This window comes from Microcebus murinus, chromosome 10 (genome assembly GCF_040939455.1).
Source record: "Microcebus murinus isolate Inina chromosome 10, M.murinus_Inina_mat1.0, whole genome shotgun sequence".
Classification (NCBI taxonomy): domain Eukaryota; kingdom Metazoa; phylum Chordata; class Mammalia; order Primates; family Cheirogaleidae; genus Microcebus; species Microcebus murinus.
The window spans coordinates 72,854,764-72,872,489 of record NC_134113.1 but is presented as its reverse complement, the minus strand read 5'-3'; the positions used below and the strand labels follow the sequence as shown (position 1 = coordinate 72,872,489).

The 17,726-nt window shown below is 34.6% G+C and overlaps 1 protein-coding gene across 9 annotated transcripts in view; it reads left to right on the top strand.

Moving 5' to 3' along the window:
• Nucleotides 1–17,726, top strand: part of DNM1L (dynamin 1 like) — a 53,565-nt gene that overhangs the window by 27,786 nt on the left and 8,053 nt on the right. For all 9 annotated transcript variants that reach the window (XM_012789244.3, XM_012789242.3, XM_012789246.3 and 6 more), the window contains 10 exons: nucleotides 1,344–1,430; nucleotides 3,048–3,210; nucleotides 5,862–5,982; nucleotides 7,478–7,609; nucleotides 9,449–9,655; nucleotides 12,411–12,531; nucleotides 12,749–12,904; nucleotides 13,095–13,184; nucleotides 14,800–14,892; nucleotides 17,552–17,608. In XM_012789244.3, coding sequence (XP_012644698.1) covers nucleotides 1,344–1,430; nucleotides 3,048–3,210; nucleotides 5,862–5,982; nucleotides 7,478–7,609; nucleotides 9,449–9,655; nucleotides 12,411–12,531; nucleotides 12,749–12,904; nucleotides 13,095–13,184; nucleotides 14,800–14,892; nucleotides 17,552–17,608 — 1,227 coding nt within the window. The remainder of the gene's footprint in view (nucleotides 1–1,343; nucleotides 1,431–3,047; nucleotides 3,211–5,861; nucleotides 5,983–7,477; nucleotides 7,610–9,448; nucleotides 9,656–12,410; nucleotides 12,532–12,748; nucleotides 12,905–13,094; nucleotides 13,185–14,799; nucleotides 14,893–17,551; nucleotides 17,609–17,726) is intronic.

The window sequence follows — 17,726 nt, the reverse complement described above, 5'->3', positions numbered from 1 at the left end:
TAACATAAAGCCCTGAAGGATTTAAAATATCTGAGATTGAAGTTGTAAAAGCATTTGGGCAAAGCTTTGTATTGGACATGGTAGGAGAATGCCATGGCAATAAAGATCCTGAGAAATATATTATACAATCTAGGTAGATAATGCCAGATATTGACATTTAATGGCTCTGTAACACTAGAGTGTTTAAAATGGAAAAGTAGTTCAGAGTAATTGAATATGGCAAATGTAATTATATAGAGAACGTGGAGTAAAAGATGTTCCAAAAAAGCTTCCTGGAAAATCAGAATTTTCAGTGGGTTAATGAGGGAAAATACAAGGAGGATAAATAGATGAGAGGACATATTAAGGGATAAAGAAGGGCATGTACAAAGACAAGGTATGAACATTTCCTAAGTGTCTTTTACATGTAGCTGACTAATTCCTAAGACTTTTGGGGGGCTAATGGTGAAGAGTCTATGCAACAATCTTTGTCTACAGGAGAGAAAATACATGTATCTCTCACTATCCAAATTCTTACTATTTGGATTCAGGGATCTAAAGATTCAGATAAATTTTCTGAGGAATCCCTTACTATACATACTCTTGCCACTTGATATTCAAAGATCAGGAACCAGATTGATTTGGATAGCTTGTTTTCTTTCTATGCCTCACTCTCTGAACTCAGGAGCTGCATAAATTCGGATAGTGAGGAATATATTATTTTTTTTGTTCAGCTACTAATGCTATTAAACATATTTAAGAAGTGGTATATGCTTAGACTCAAGAGAAAAGACTGTGAAATAATATAGGGGAAATAAATTATGGTATAGGGATTGGTAGGATTATAATGTGTCATATGGCTGGGTGATGTATTTCATCAGGTTTTTTTTTTTTTTTTTTTTTTGAGACAGAGTCTCGCTTTTTTGCCTAGGCTAGAGTGAGTGCCATGGCGTCAGCCTAGCTCACAGCAACCTCAAACTCCTGGGCTGAAGTGATCCTCCTGCCTCAGCCTCCCGAGTAGCTGGGACTACAGGCACGAGCCATCATGCCCGGCTGATTTTTATATATATATTAGTTGGCCAATTAATTTCTTTCTATTTTTATGGTAGAGACGGGGTCTCGCTCAGGCTGGTTTTGAACTCCTGACCTTGAGCAATCCGCCCGCCTTGGCCTCCCAGAGTGCTAGGATTACAGGCATGAGCCACCTCGCCTGGCCTTTCATCAGGTTTTGATTACTAAAAAGCTTTAGGGATCATGGATTTAAAAGCATCTAGTATCTATTTACTTGAAATGAGGTTTACTTTAGCATTTCATATTGTATTGAAATTTTAATGTGATTTTAATATTTTAAAACTTATTTTTAGGGAGTAAGCCCTGAACCAATTCATCTTAAGATTTTTTCACCCAGTGTTGTCAATTTGACCCTTGTGGATTTGCCAGGAATGACCAAGGTAAGGAACAGTTGTTAACTCATTGTGGATTTGGTCATGTTGTGTTCACTTGAACAAATGTGGTTCTTCCTTGACACCCCATATGAGAATAATCAGCTTCTTTGTGCAGTCACAGTCTATTAGCAGCATTTCATATTGTTTAGCTTTTTTCCTTGAAACACTTTCTTTACTTAGCTTCCAGGATACCACATTCTAGGTTTATCTCCAGTCTCATTGGCCACTCCTTTTCAATCTCTTTTGCTGTTTCTTCTCATCTCCCTAATGTCTAAACAGTAAGTGCCCCAGAGTTCAGTTTGTGGACCTCTTATCTTCTCTTGATGATTTCATCAGATTTTATGGCTTTAAATACATTAGTGTCTGTATACTGATGGCATTAAAATATCTTCAGTCTTGTATATCCAACTGTCTATCTGACATATACACTTAAGTGTGTAACAGGCATTTCATCTTGATATGTCTAATACCAAATTCCTAACCTGTCCCTCAGCTAGGTTTGATCTTTCTATAGTCTTTCTCCTTCTTAATAAGTGGCAACTCCATTCTACCAGTTGCTTAGCCAAAAAGTCTGTAGTCGCCCTTGACAATTGCCACTTCCTGTCAGCAAATCCTCTTGTCTTTCCTTACCTTATAGTATATTCAGAATTCTATCATGTGTTACAGTTTCATAGCTTTTATCCTGATCTACCCGCTGTCATCTCACCTGGATTACTGCAATAATAATAGATAATAGGATAAATAACAGGCCTTCTTCATTGTCTTGTCTTAGCAGCTAGCGCTATTAAAGTGAAAATTTAAATTGTATCATTCTTTGGCTCAAAACCTCTTCCATTTAACTCAGAGTAAAGGCCTCCGTTCTTACAGAATTCTAAAATGTCTACTTCATAGGTCCTTATTATTTTTCTCCTAACTCCTTCTGCTTTAGCCTCTTGGCTCTTATTATTCACTCTGCCTAGAATGTTCTGCCTCCAGATAACTGTATATATCTCTCCCTTATTGCCCTTAATTTCTGCTCGTTGTTTCAAATGTCAGTTGTCTCAGTGAGATCTTCCCTGATTACTCTATTTAAAAACATTATCTCATTAGAAATAATAATTTAAAATCACAACCCTCTCTAATCATTCCCTAGCCTGCAGATGTGCTTTATTTTACCACAGCCCTTACCACCACCTGGATACTATATATGTATATTATCTGCCTTTCATCATTAAAACATAAGCTCTGTGATGGCAAGAATTTTGGTCTTTTTAAATTCACAACTGTTAAATAATCTGTCATGACCTGAAGTCAGGTTTAGATGAGTGCCTGAAATGTAGTAAATTGCCAATAAACACTTGATAATTGAATAAATGAAATTTGTATCTAGGCAATTAACATTGCACAATCCTTAATATGGGATTGTTAAGTAAATTTTTACACAAAAGTAAACTTTTGATATTTGCAAGTTATATTTTGAGACTTCACGTACTACCAAATTCACAAATACCACTATAGTATATTGTTAATATCTTTAACTATTTGTATATGGAGAAATATCTATATTCTGTGGATTAAATGTGGGGAAAAAAAAGCTGAGTTGATTTTTATTATTAGTTCCTTGCTCATCTCTGTTTGGTTTAGGTGCCTGTAGGTGATCAACCTAAGGATATTGAACTTCAAATCAGAGAGCTTATTCTTCGGTTCATCAGTAATCCAAATTCCATTATCCTCGCTGTCACTGCTGCTAATACAGACATGGCAACATCAGAGGCACTTAAAATTTCCAGAGAGGTAGATCCAGATGGTAAGGACAGATGTTAATATTTAATGAGATACTTGATTTACAATGGTAAATCTAACCTCAAGGAAGAATTTTTACTTTTAAAAGGAATATCTCCTATTGTTAATACAAATTTAAAAATAATGCTTTCCTGTTTTGTTGATAATTTTAAATATAAATTCTGATGGAAATAAAAGTTATTAAATTGTTATACAGGCTAGGCAAAAATATTTCACATGACAGTATTTTTAATGGTTACCTAATGATTTAAAAATAATAATATGGCTTTGCAAAAAGGTTTGCTTATTTTCCTCCCCTCTCATCCCCCCCACTCCTCTTTTTGACACAGTCTTGCTCTGTTGCCTAGGCTAGAGTTCTGTGACGTCAGCCTGGCTCACAGCAACCTCAAACTCCTGGGCTCAAGTGATCCTCCTGCCTCAGCCTCCCGAGTAGCTGGGACTACAGGAATGTGCCACCACACCCAGCTAATTTTTTTCTGTTTCATTAGAGATGGGGTCTTGTTCTTGCTCAGGTTGGTCTCGAACTCCTGAGCACAAGGGATCCTCCCGCCTCTGCCTCCCAGAGTGCTAGGATTACAGGCGCGAACCACTGTGCCCTGCCTGATTTAGGTTTCTGATTGGCTGACTTTTAAGAAAAAAATAACAGGCTGTGGCTGCTGTGGCTCATACCTGTAATCCCAGCACTTTGAGAGGCTGAGGCGAGGATCATTTGAGGCCAAGAGTTTGAGACCAACCTGTGCAACATAGCAAGATCCCGTCTTTATAAAAATAAAAAAAAAATAGGTGCAGTAGCTCAAGCCTGTTTTCCTAGCTACTCAGAAGGCTGAGATAGGACCATTTCTTTCTTTTTCTTTTTTTTAATTTTAAACATACTTTTTTCTTTTTCTATCATGTTGGCTAATAGTTAAAAAAAAGGACCATTTCTTGATCCCAGGAGTTTGGGGCCAGCCTGCACTATGTAGACTCTCTTAAAAAAAATAAAGAAAAAAGAAAGAGATAACTCTCACAGTAGATAATCACTGTAGATTATTAGTGTACAGTGGAGAATTATGATATTTACATTCTGAGATAGAAAATATTTAGACATGCTCAAGGCACAGGGGATTCTGAGAAATAAAGATAAAAATCCTTTTATGAAGCATTCACAACCCCAAGGATTAGTTTATACTTTGGCGTCACTGATACCTAACTAATGATATGTGCATCTCTTAGTATATATAAAATGCTAGCTTATAAGAAGAGTGGTTACTATTGCTGCTAATAAATGTATGCTTTGCGCCATAAAGTAACTTTTTATAAGCTCTTTTACTACATGAGTAATTAATGTTCATTTCAGTTAGATTAAATATCTGAGGGTTTATTTAAATTTTTTTATTTCAAGTAAACTGTTAATGCAGTTTATATGTATTCTATTTTAAACTGACCCTTGAGAAAGCCATAAATGTGGTCATACTTTTGATCTACTAATCTTAATCTAGTCATACTTAGTCAGGAAATAATCTACCCCGGTATTATTTATAGTATCAAAAATTAAACAACTTAGTATGGCCAGCAGTAGGAATGATTAAGTAAATTAAAATAATAAAGTATGAAATAAAAAGGATTTTGTAGGTTTGGAGCAATGTAGAAAAATGCTTATAGTTGAAAAATACCATAGGCAAAATTGTGCACTATGCAGAGTAGCTGGAACTCTCCTATATCGCTGATGGGAATGGTGTTAGCCACTTTGGGAAACAATTTGGCAGTTTCTTATAAAGTTAAATAAGCAATCCCACTCCTAGGTATTTACTCATGTTAAATCAGAATCTATGTTCATATAAAAATTATATGCAAATATCTATAGCAGCTTTATTCACAATTTCCAAAAACCTTGAAACCACTCAAATATTTCTCAGATGGGGAATGAATAACCAAACCACACTACATTCCATACAATGGGACACTACTCAGCAATAAAAAAAATGAACTCTTGATGGTCATCAGCAATATGGATGACTGTTAAATGCACTATGCTAAATGAAAGAAGCTGGACTGGAAAGGCTGTGTATTGTATGATTCCATTTAAATAACATTCTAGAAAAGGCAAAACTATGAATGGCAAACAGGGTTGATTGGTTAAGCATAGGAAAGTTGGGGGGGACAATGTCTTGAGGTGGTAGCAACGTATCTCTTTATGTTTGTCAAAACTCCTAGGACTATACATCAAAAAAGAGCAAATTTAAAACAAAAATTTTTTAAACCTTATTAAATAGCCGTAGGAGCTAATAAAAAAATTACATGTGAAAACAATTTTTTAAGTTGTATTTTTAAGTTGTATACAATTTTTTAAGTTGTATACAATGTTTAAAATTATTTTTTGAAAAGTACTTGTAAACAAAGGTTAAGAGAAACATTATCAGGCTGGGCGGTGGCTCACACCTGTAATCCTAGAACTTTGGGAGCCCAAGGCAGAGAATCACTTGAGGCCAGAGTTCGAGACCATTCTGAGCAACACAGTGAGACCCTGTCTCCACACACAAAAAAGAAAAGTATTACTAAAATGATCTCAGAGGTAATGTTAGATAGGATTATTATAGATGAGGAGTTTTCTTTATTAGTACGTAATGGCTTTATTTATTTATTTATTTATTTATTTATTTATTTTGCATTTATCAGGTCGCAGAACCCTGGCCGTAATCACTAAACTTGATCTCATGGATGCGGGTACTGATGCCATGGATGTATTGATGGGAAGAGTTATTCCAGTCAAACTTGGAATAATTGGAGTAGTTAACAGGTTAGCAATAAAGAATGAAATAAGAATTGTGGCATTCTCATTTCAAAGCAAGTCTGAATTTCTTAAATGTCTGAAAGGTGATGTCCTATTTTTCCACCTTTTATAATAATCTTGGTATTGCTAAAGAATCCATTGCTCTAAAGGGAGAAAAGGGATTCACTAAAGCCTCCCATAGACATTTTTAATGGAAAATGTTTCTAAAATTATTAATAGCAGTGTCACAAAATGGAAGATAATAGCCAGGCTTTCAGAATTCTTGCCTGTTATATTAAGCTATGTATGAGGTGGCACTGGCTTAAGAAAAAAACAGTATTATCTAATTTGTACCCACTGAAGAAAGAGTTTAAGGTGGTAAGATTTTAATAGATAGGTTTATCTCTTAGCATTAGTGATTCTGTGTAATTGCCAGGATGTGACTTAGAGAAATTATAATAAAGGTATCCTAATTATAAATAGTTGGTATTAAAAGTTGGGGAAAGGAAACTATTATTGAATATCTAATTATGTTTTAGACACTCTACTGTGAGCAATTTGCAAATGGTATCTCTTGGAATCTGAGGTAGGTGGTGATGTCTATATTATAATCAGAAAACTCCAGTTACTCATTTACCAAAGTCATATGACTAATCAAAGGTAGAGTTGGATTCAAAGGAAGATCTTTCTTAGTCCAAAGCCTTTATGTGATAAGAAACATTGAAATTATCACAAGATCTGGGTTCTAGTCCCAATTCTTCCGTAAACTACATGCAATGTGGGTTATAAATGACACTTAACATCTCTGGGTTTCAAGCTTTTTTTTTTTTTTTTTTTATGTTGTTATCAGTCACACAAGGTTTCAAGCTTTTTAAAATGAAAATGTTTTACTGTGTGATACCTAAGATCCATTCCAGCTGTCTGCTTCTATTGATATGCCCTTTCATCCTACTCTTACTCCTACTTTTTTCCCCCAATTCCAACTCTCTCCTTTTTCAGGCAAGCAGGTGATATAACACTGTTGTATTTGTAGGTGATTGCTCTTCAAGTTAACTTTATTTTTGGTAGAAATTAGTTGCCTGCCCATAAATATACACTTGATTAAGATACACTTATATATTTTTGCACCTGTGTATAGGTGTTACTTAAGAGTACTGCTTTTGTCTACTACCATTAACTATGGTTAATGGTAGTTAATGGTAGTAATGAGGCTTAAACTATTCAGTCATTAATTACTTATAAGTCACATGGTTCAAATCTTGGCTGTGCCACTTAATTTGTTACCTTGGGTAAGTTAATCTCTCTGAGCTTCAGTTCCTTGCTATAAAATGGTATAATAATGCCTATCACATAGAATTATTGAGAGAATCAAATAAAACAGTCCATGTTAGCTATTAGGGGACAATGCATAGTGCTATTATCATCATAAATTTTAGGCTATCATCACTACCATCCCTGTTATCATCTAAGATAGGGAGAGAACAACAATTAACTGAATAGTTTTATTATTTTTCTACCTTAGGAGCCAGCTAGATATTAACAATAAGAAGAGTGTAGCTGATTCAATCCGTGATGAATATGCATTTCTTCAAAAGAAATATCCATCTCTGGCCAATAGAAATGGAACAAAGTATCTTGCTAGGACTCTAAACAGGTAAAATTTTTTTACCCTATAGAAATGAAATGGTTTTGTTTTGCCAATAGGTGTCTGAGATCTTTCATTTTCAGTTCCTTACCTTTTCATACTGTTCCTTACATTTACTGTTTCACTTTTGATTTCTTGTATAGTATAGTATACAAGAACATAGCATAATATTAATATGTTCTTATAAAGCAGATGTCTCTATTTTTATTGGAGTGGTTGATATTAAATTATCATGTAGACTAGAATGAATGCTCAAGTGAATTTTACAATGTTTTAATTATGAAATTTTTGACAGTCAATTTGAGGGTAGAACTAGGTGGCAGATGACTTCATTTCCACTTTGGATTTCAGGAACTGAATTAAAATGTATTATTTTCACATGATCTATTCTTAATTTAGAATGTCTTCTGTTCCTATTCATAGTAGAAATGATTTAAATTATATACTTAAATTCTGAATACCCATTGATAGAATAGGGACTAGAATTCCTTCTAGAAGATGTATAGATGACTGAAGTGAAAGCCATTCTCTCTTATTTTTTATCTTATTCTCTAAATTAAAGACGGATAAACTTGGATCTTAATAAGATTGATTTTTCACTATGCTAGATACTCATTGTAAAAGATAAGTCAGTGAAACCAAAATTATATAGGAGTGGCTTATTTCTTTTATATTCTTTGCAATAATATAAAAATAATTTGCATTTTTTTCATTTTATATTCGGTTCTTTGACATTTGTTACAATTAATGGGTTGAAAACAAATTTAAAAAGCATTGACCGAAACTGGTTCCTTCATGTCATTTTTTTCAGACTAAGTATTTACCTCTAAGATTGCATTATTTTCTGCTCTTGTAATTTAGGAAAAACCAACCAAAGTGTTTCTTTCCTATTCTCACGCAGTCAGTTACTCAATATGGCACAGAATGCTTCCGACACCAGATGTCAGATGGGGATTTTTTCCCCCATACACAAGGCAAGCAGTTCTTCAGTGGATTCTAAAGAGATGTCCTCTAATTCAATTCAGTTCTAACACCATTTACCTGCAGATAGTGTCAGCTCCCACAGATTGAGGGTTCAGTCCCACAAGACTGCCCCCTTACCTCAGAGACCAGTCACAGACACGGGTTGTAGCTTGTGCTTCTGACCAACTGGCTATTAATTGGGGTTAACCATGACTCCCTGCTCAGGTTCAATAAATTTGTTACAGTGGCTCACAGAATGCAAGGAAACACTTTACTTATGTTTGACCATTTATTATAAAAGATACTACAAAGGATAAAGATGAACAGCCAGATGGAGAGATGCATAGGGCAAGGAATGTGGGAAGGGGCTTGAAGCTTTTATGCCCTCTCTGGGCATGCAGTCCACCAGGAACCTCCATGCTTTGCTGTTGCGAAGCTTCACAAACTCTGTCCTTTTCAATTTTTATGTAAGCTTCATTACATAGGCGTGATTGATTTGGTCATTGGCCATTGGTGATCTGCTCAACCTTCAGCCTATCTCTCATCCCCAGAGATTGGAGGGTATTGCTAAAAGCCCCAACCCTTTAATCATGCCTTAGTCATTCTGGTGACCAGGCCCTATCCTACAGCTATGTTGGGGACCCCAGCTACCAGTCATCTCATTAGCATACAAAAGACACTTATTACTCTGGAGATTCCAAGGAATTTAGGAGCTGAGTGCCAGGAAAAGGAGACAAAGACCAAGTGTATATTTGACAGTATCATACCTGCCAAGACAAATTCATTGACAGGTTTCCCCCATTATTTGCGTGTTAAAAATTTGACTTGTTTGGGGCTTCAGAGTACACAATTTTACTTTAAAATCCTTCCTTTCTAACTTGTTAGGTTACTGATGCATCACATCAGAGATTGCTTACCAGAGTTGAAAACAAGAATAAATGTTCTAGCTGCTCAGTATCAGTCTCTTCTAAATAGCTACGGTGAACCTGTGGATGATAAAAGTGCTACTTTACTCCAGCTTATCACCAAATTTGCTACAGAATATTGTAACACTATTGAAGGAACTGCAAAATATATTGAAACTTCAGAGCTGTAAGTAAGAAATTAATTTTTCTGTAGATTTGGTTTCCGGGATTGCTGGGTCATTTTATCATTTAAGTAACTTTAGCTGAAGTTATCTGATTGTGACTTATTTTCTATAAAACAGGACTATCATTTTGTAGAAATGATAGGATGATGTCTGGTATGTATGTAAAAATGCTTTATAAGCTATGTAAAGCACAGTAAAAATTTCAGATATTTTAAAAACTATTTTAATTGATAAGCATTTAAAAATATTTCTTAATTCTAAAAAATGTTACTTTAATATACACAATATAATTGTTCATGAAACATAAGAAAATGCAGATGAGTAGAAATAAAACATAAGCCCTGAATTATACAGTGGTGCAAGCCTGTAGTCTCAGCTACTCAGGAAGCTGAGGCAGGAGGATCCCTTGAGTCTAGGAGTTTGAGGCCAGCCTGGGCTACATCTTGATATCCTGTCTCAAACAAAAAAAAAAGGTTGGCATTGACCTAGACATTTTTCTCTGCATCTGTAAAACAAATAAATGTCTGTTACCCATAATTCCTAAAGTTTGACATTGACCTAAACATTTTTATATGCATCTATAAAACATAAATGCCTGTATTATATACATCTTTAAAAATCAGATACTATACTTGCTATTTTGTGATAATTTTTTTACATGTCAAAATAACTTTCTAATATTATACATTACATTGTCATTCTGAATATCAGCATAGTATTTTACTTTTTGGTATACTCTCATTGGTTAAACCAGTCCCCTACTGTTGGATAGTTTGTTTTCAATTGTACACTTACATAAACAGTGTTGTATGTTGCACCTATCTCTGGGCATTGTATTACTCTGATGATAAATTCCTAGAAATAGAATTACTAGATTAAAGGGCATAAATGCTCAAAGTCTTTCATTACATATTGCATACTATTCACATTTTGTACTGTTTTACTAATAGTAGAATGTCTATTTCTCTACACCTTTATTTTTTAAAAAGGCTTTTTTTTTTTTTTTTAAATAATTATAGACTAATAGGAAGTTGCAAAAAAATGTACAGAGAGGTCCTGGGTACCCTCCAACCCACCTCCCCCACTGTTGACATCTTGTATAACTATAGTACAATAACAAAATGAAAAAAATGGATATTGGCACAATCCATAGAGCTTATTCTGATTTCGCCAATTTTACATGAACTCATTGTGTGTGTGTGTGTGTGTGTGTGTATTTGTGTAGTTCAGTGTACCTTAGCATGGCCCAGGTAGTCTTTCATATGTGTTAACTTCATAGAGAAAGTATTTAACAAACTAATTATTGAATTAGTATTATACATATGGCATATTGAGGGAAATAAAGATTACTACAATGGGCCTTTAAGGAGTTTAGTAAGTAAGGTAGGTCAAGGCAATACGAGGCATGATTAGGCGGCAAAAGTATAATTGTTTTATTTGAACACTTCTTCTTGTTAAATATAATACATATCCAGAAAAGTGCATGTAACATATATGGACCGTTTTGTAAATAGTTAATAAATTAATTATCTATGTCTACCTAATCAAGCTTTTAGGACATTGAGGAGAGACTATTTACATTTCTTTCAGGGATTGGGAGAACTTCATTCAGTTATTTAGAGAAGGGAAGGTTGGAGGCAGAGAGACCAATTACTGGTAATTTTAACCAGATTTAAGTGCATAATTCAGTGACATTAATTACATTCACAGTTTGTACAACCATCACTAGTATCTACACACAAAATTTTTTACCACCGCAACAGAAACTCTGTACCTATTAAGCAATTAATTACTCCCTGTGCTTCTCTCTCCTAGCCCCAGTAACCTCTAATTTACTTTCTGTCTCTATGAATTTGCCTATTCTAGATATTTCATGTAAGTGGAATCACACAATATTTGTCCTTTTTTGCTTATTTCAGTTAGCATAATGTTGGACTAGAACCTTTTGTCTGAACTACTATAAAAAAGTTTTGGATAGTGGTGGTAAAAATAGAGAGGAGAAGGGATGATTTGGGGAGATATCCATAAAGATATTTGTAGAATTCAACTGGACTTGAATAAAAAAAAAAAGATAGCACTAGGGTTTTCAGTTGTCAAACAAGGTAGGAAACACAAGGTACTTAGTATGTAAGTCAAGAGATTTAAGCAGGTAGAAAACAGCCCACCAGTTAAGAATGATTTTTACACTGTAAATGTAAAAATGAAAAAAAATTCAAAGAAGAGTATTTCATGACATGAAAATTATATAAAATATAAAATTCAGTATGCATAAGTTTTATTGGAACACAGCTGTGCTTATTTGTTTACATATTATCTATGGCTGCTTTTGTTGAATAGTTACAACAGAGACCATATGGCCTGCAAATATTTACTGAAATATTTGCTCTCTGGCTCTTTACAGAGAAAGTTTGCTGACCTCTACTTTAGATTGTTAATCAACAGAAATAAATAAGGCACTGTTTTCTGTCTTTAAGGGGCTCATAGTCTAGTTGAAGAAAACTAGAGCAGAGCAAAGGTGTTCAGCAATTCTTAGTTAACTGATGTTTTATGTCACTACCGTTACTGTATATGCAAATATATACTTGTACCTTTCATGAAATGACTCCTAGTTGAGAGCACATGAAATATGAATGGACTAAATGTGTTCATCTGAGGTTTTCTCAGGAAATGAGATGAGCTTAAAGCTAATAGACTTCTAACTTTTAGCTTCTTTCCCTTTTAGTAATGCTAGAAACCATATACTTCATTGCCTTTCAGATGTGGTGGTGCTAGAATTTGTTATATTTTCCATGAGACTTTTGGACGAACCTTAGAATCTGTTGACCCACTTGGTGGCCTTAACACTATTGATATTTTGACTGCCATTAGAAATGCTACTGTGAGTATGCTTAACTTTTGGACTTTTTAAAAATGAGGTTAAAGCTTCATTTTCTTACCCATATATCTTTTTAAATATAAAGTTTGTTATTTTGTTCCCATACTTGAAATTAAGCACTTTTTATGAAAATTACCAAAAATGTGACTTATGTTTTAACCTTAGAAAGAAATGAAATTACACATACCTACAGAAAGAGCTCTAAGTTTTATTTTTTCAGGGTCCTCGTCCTGCTTTGTTTGTGCCTGAGGTTTCATTTGAGTTACTGGTCAAGCGGCAAATTAAACGTCTAGAGGAGCCCAGCCTCCGTTGTGTGGAACTGGTTCATGAGGAAATGCAAAGGATCATTCAGCACTGTAGCAACTACAGTACACAGGTACTGAGAGAAGTGTAATTACAAATCTCAGATTAACTAGTAAAGGGCATGAAGTGGTTGCATAGGGTGAGAGGAAGTGGGCAAAATGGGCTAAACGTTAAAACCTTCAATTCCCTTACTAAAATAAAAGTGATTTCAGTCATCATTAAGTGCAATAAATTGACATTTTTCTTTCCTCTATCATTTATAGGAATTGTTACGGTTTCCTAAACTTCATGATGCCATAGTTGAAGTAGTGACTTGTCTTCTTCGTAAAAGGTTGCCTGTAACAAATGAAATGGTGAGCTACTATGTCACAAATCATTATTGTATTATTAGTAAAAGTTTAAATTTTTGTTTGGCTGCTATTTTATACAGCATTAAATTGATTACTTTAAAGTTTAGGCATAATGTTTCCCAGTGTATTGGGAGGATATAACTTGAGTTTCACTCTTATTTCAAAGGAAAATTTTCAATAATTCTGGTATAAAGTGTATTTTTCTTCATTTTTTTGTTTGTTTATAATTTTTTCTTTAAATTTTTTCACCTTTTTTTTTTTTACTCATCTTAGCTTCTAGATGCTTGTATTTTCTTCATATTTTAATCATTGTTAGCCTGCAGCCACAGGTTTTCACGAGATTGGAATTATTGTTAAGGGTTGTGAATAGTTTTGTTATATAGTATACTGATCTATATAGTATACTGATCTTAATCTTAGTTCTATCTTCAGCTTCGGTAAACTGAGCCTTTACAGCATGCTTTTACTTTATGAAGTACATCAGGGTAATCTGGCCACTTCTACAAAGCTTGGCTTGTTTGATGACCTAAACTATAATATAGTTGCTTGCTACTATTCTGTAAGTTGCTGCTATTCCACAGTAATAAAAATGCTGAAATTGGCAGAAATATGGGATAAGCATTTAAAATTGCCCTTATGCCTCTAATTGTTGGCTGGGTTTTTTGTTTTTTGTTTTCTTTTTTGTTTTTCTTTCTGGTCACTAAAAGTGCATTTGGGTCCTTGGCTCAGGATGTGAGCCCCAGTGGAGGTTACTAAGAGTACAAAACCATCCTTGGAAGTATAGAATGTAAGTGCTGCTGCTTGGTTGTTTCCTTGGCAAGGATAACCTTCAGATTCAGATGTCTAAGACTGAACTTAGCCTGATCTCAAACTCTACCTACTGATATCACCGAATCATTGGAACTACATTTGAATAGACCCCTCTCACCTAGTTCTGAATCTGTAAGTGGTGTTCTGATACCTGAGATTTGTCAGGACAGTGCAGAAGACATAGTAAAGGATTTAAATTTATTCTCTCTATAAGCCTTAGATATTATATAGGGGGATGGAGAAATTAATTTCAACTTTTCTTTTTGATTATCCCATTAGGATCTTGAACCACATATGATATTTTAACGAGGTGCTTCATAATTAACACTCATCAGTCACTAATTCAGGTCTTTAAAATATATCCTTTACCCAAGTAAAGTTAACATCTTTAACTTATGTCTGATTATGAACTGTTTTGTTATTGTTGATACTCAACTAAAACTTTGACATGGAATAGTGGATGATCTGAAGTTTTAATAGCAAAGTTGCATAAAGCCCTGGAACTTAGATTTTTATCAGGTAGATAACTGTTTTTTTCTTAACAGTAAAATACTTCTAGCTACCTTAATGTCATTTCCCCCCGTAGTAATGCAATTTTAGATGCTGAAATGTAAATAATTTAAAGCTAGAGCAAATTATTTTGGGCATAAGATTTATCAGTTGGAGTCCAATTGTTGAATAATTATTTAGGCATGAATTTCCTGTACTTTTTCAGTATTGTCTGTTTAGTAAATTTTATGTACAAATTTCTGGGACTACAATTAGGTTGACGTAGTTTTGAAGATAGTCTAACTCTATTTTTTTCTAGGTCCATAACTTAGTGGCAATTGAATTGGCCTATATCAACACAAAACATCCAGATTTTGCTGATGCTTGTGGGCTAATGAACAATAATATAGAGGTAAATATAATTGAAACGGTCTTTTTTCACAGGTAGAGAATCTGTTGTAATTCAGTCACATCAAATTTATTAAGCATGGGATAACTATAAAAGAGACATGCACCGTATTAGTGCCTGTTTTATGCCAGGAAATATGCTAAGGGCTTTACAATTTTTGTTAAATTCTTGCAACCACCTGGAGGCATTATTCTTACTTTTAGCTTATGAAACTGAAATTCAGAGAGAATCTGGGAATTTACTGATCAGTGTTGAAGGACTGCCTGATTCTATTTTCAGTAACTTATAGTTTATTCAGGTTCAAGTGTAAAACAAGGTGAGTGTTAAAAATTGTTTTCATTTGGCTCTGAAAGCTGTGAAGGAAATATTCAAGAATTACCCATCTTTCCATATATTTGGAAAAGCAGAGTGCTCTTTTCACCACTACTGGGTGGCTGCATTTTATTGATTTTTTTTTTCATTTGACATTAATGTAACAAATTGCATAAGATCTCGGATGGCACCAAGGTTGAGAGAGCAATTTATCCAGATACTAGTTTTTTCTCTGACACTTTTATCCAAGAACAGTAAGTTCTCTGTTATTCCTGAATCCAGTAAGACCTCAGAGTCTCCTTTATACCAAATTTCTATTTCTGCATAGGAGTAGAAAGAAAATTATAAACATGGAATTTGGAAACTGGAAGGGACCCTGGATTATTGACTTCAACCGGAAAACAGATGAGGTCCACACATGATAACAGCTATTCCTTTGGTGCATATTTTGTAGGGCACTGTTTTTTTGTTACATAGCTTGGGTCATTCTTATTATCATAAAAAATTCCAAAATGCATACATGAATAAGGCACTTTAAAGCACTCAAAGTGTACTAGGTAACAATTATGTTAAAAATTAGCATGGAGACACTTACTTAGTTTAAGGATTTAGTTCTTTTAACACTGAAATCAACTTCATGGAAAACTTGTATCTAGAGCAGTTTTGTTACACTGACAAGGTCATATGTGATGTGGTTTCAGATCAGTATTTTTCTCTGGTTTTAATGACTGCCAAAGAATTTTATGTGGGTATTCTCATTTAATCTTTATCATAAACCTGTGAGGGTAGATAATGTTAACAGATTGGAAAACCAAGGCTTAGGAGTTGGTAACCTATCCACTTAACGCAAGTCAGGTATGCTTAGGTCCAAGGCCAGCTGAAGTCCTAACTGGTTGGTAACAGCCTAGGGTGAGAATTACTATTCACTAGATTCCCTGCCTTTTGCTTTGTATACTCTTCAAAATGAACATTTATACATGCTAACTCTATTCTGAAGATTAATAGCCATATATTTTTATCATCTATATTTTTTACCACTGGCTAACCTCTCATGAACAAATAAAAATAGGTTAAATTTCTGAAAAAAAAAATCCTTACACATAGAACATCATTGTGAAGCTGCTTTGTTAACATATACATTTTGCAAGTTTGAGAGTATTCATGAACTACTTTCTACTTAGGAACAATTTTGACTGTATTTAAACTAAATGCTTTCATACTGTATTTGATGCTGCCTAAGAGAGATCCATTATTAACATCCACATCTTTCTGTACCTTTATAATCTTGAACCTACCATTGTGCTTAGATGTAGCAGGTACATACTGATTTGAATTTAAGTTTCTTTAGCTTTGTACTATAGTTACTTTGGTTAACATTAGCAAATTAGAACAGTGGGTAGTTGATCACTTTGTTAAATTAGCCAGGTTACAGAAAGGACTATCAGTTGTCAACACTATTTATTTCTTGGAAGTAGTTGGGATAAAGAAAATGGAACAGTTTTTAAGGATAACTTCAGCCACAAGATATTTCTTTTTTTCTTTTTTTTTGAGACAGAGTCTCGCTTTGTTGCCCAGGCTAGGGTGAGTGCCGTGTCGTCAGCCTAGCTCATAGGAACCTCAAACTCCTGGCCTCAAGCAATCCTGCTGCCTCAGCCTCCCAAGTAGCTGGGACTCCAGGCATACGCCACCATGCCTGGCTAATTCTTTCTATATATTTTTAGTTGTTCAATTAATTTCTTTCTATTTTTAGTAGAGACGGGGTCTGGCTCTTGCTCAGGCTGGTTTCGAACTCCTGACCTCGAGCAGTCCGCCCACCTGGGCCTCCCAGAGTGCTAGGATTACAGGTGTGAGCCACCACGCCCGGCCACACAAGGTATTTCTTTAAGTCATGGTTTTGTGTGCAGGACGTCTGTGAATTTAACACAAAACTGTGCAGGTTATAGTGATTTTTAAAGGCTTCGCTAAGTTTTCTGTGATCTGTGTGCTTCAAATTCTACATGGTATATTGAAGGCTTATGTTCCACATTTATGTGGGGACAGTTTAAATCAATATTTCTTACCTTAGTGGGAAAGGGAGAGAAGATGTCAGTCTGTTGCCCCTTATTTCAGAATCCCTAGTATAGGAAGCCACTGTTACTGACACTGTATTGTATCCCTCAGGTATGTTGGGACAGGAAAAAAAGTTGAGAAGCATTGGATTAAATGATTTCTTATTTATTTTAAAATAATGATAATTATGGCATGAGTCCTAACAGTGAGAAGATACGTTTGTAAGTTATTCTGAATTTTTTACTAGGCATATATCTCAGCGCTCTGATAATCACTTCTGTTTTGCTTGCTGGTTTTATAGGAACAAAGGAGAAATAGGCTAGCAAGAGAATTACCTTCAGCTGTATCACGAGACAAGGTAAAAAAACAATGTTTTTAAAGCATATTTCTAAATACCCAAAGGTGGATTGGTGAGCCTCAAGAATATTATTCAGTTCTAGGAGTAATTTTTTCTTCTTCTCTCTAACACTCCACTG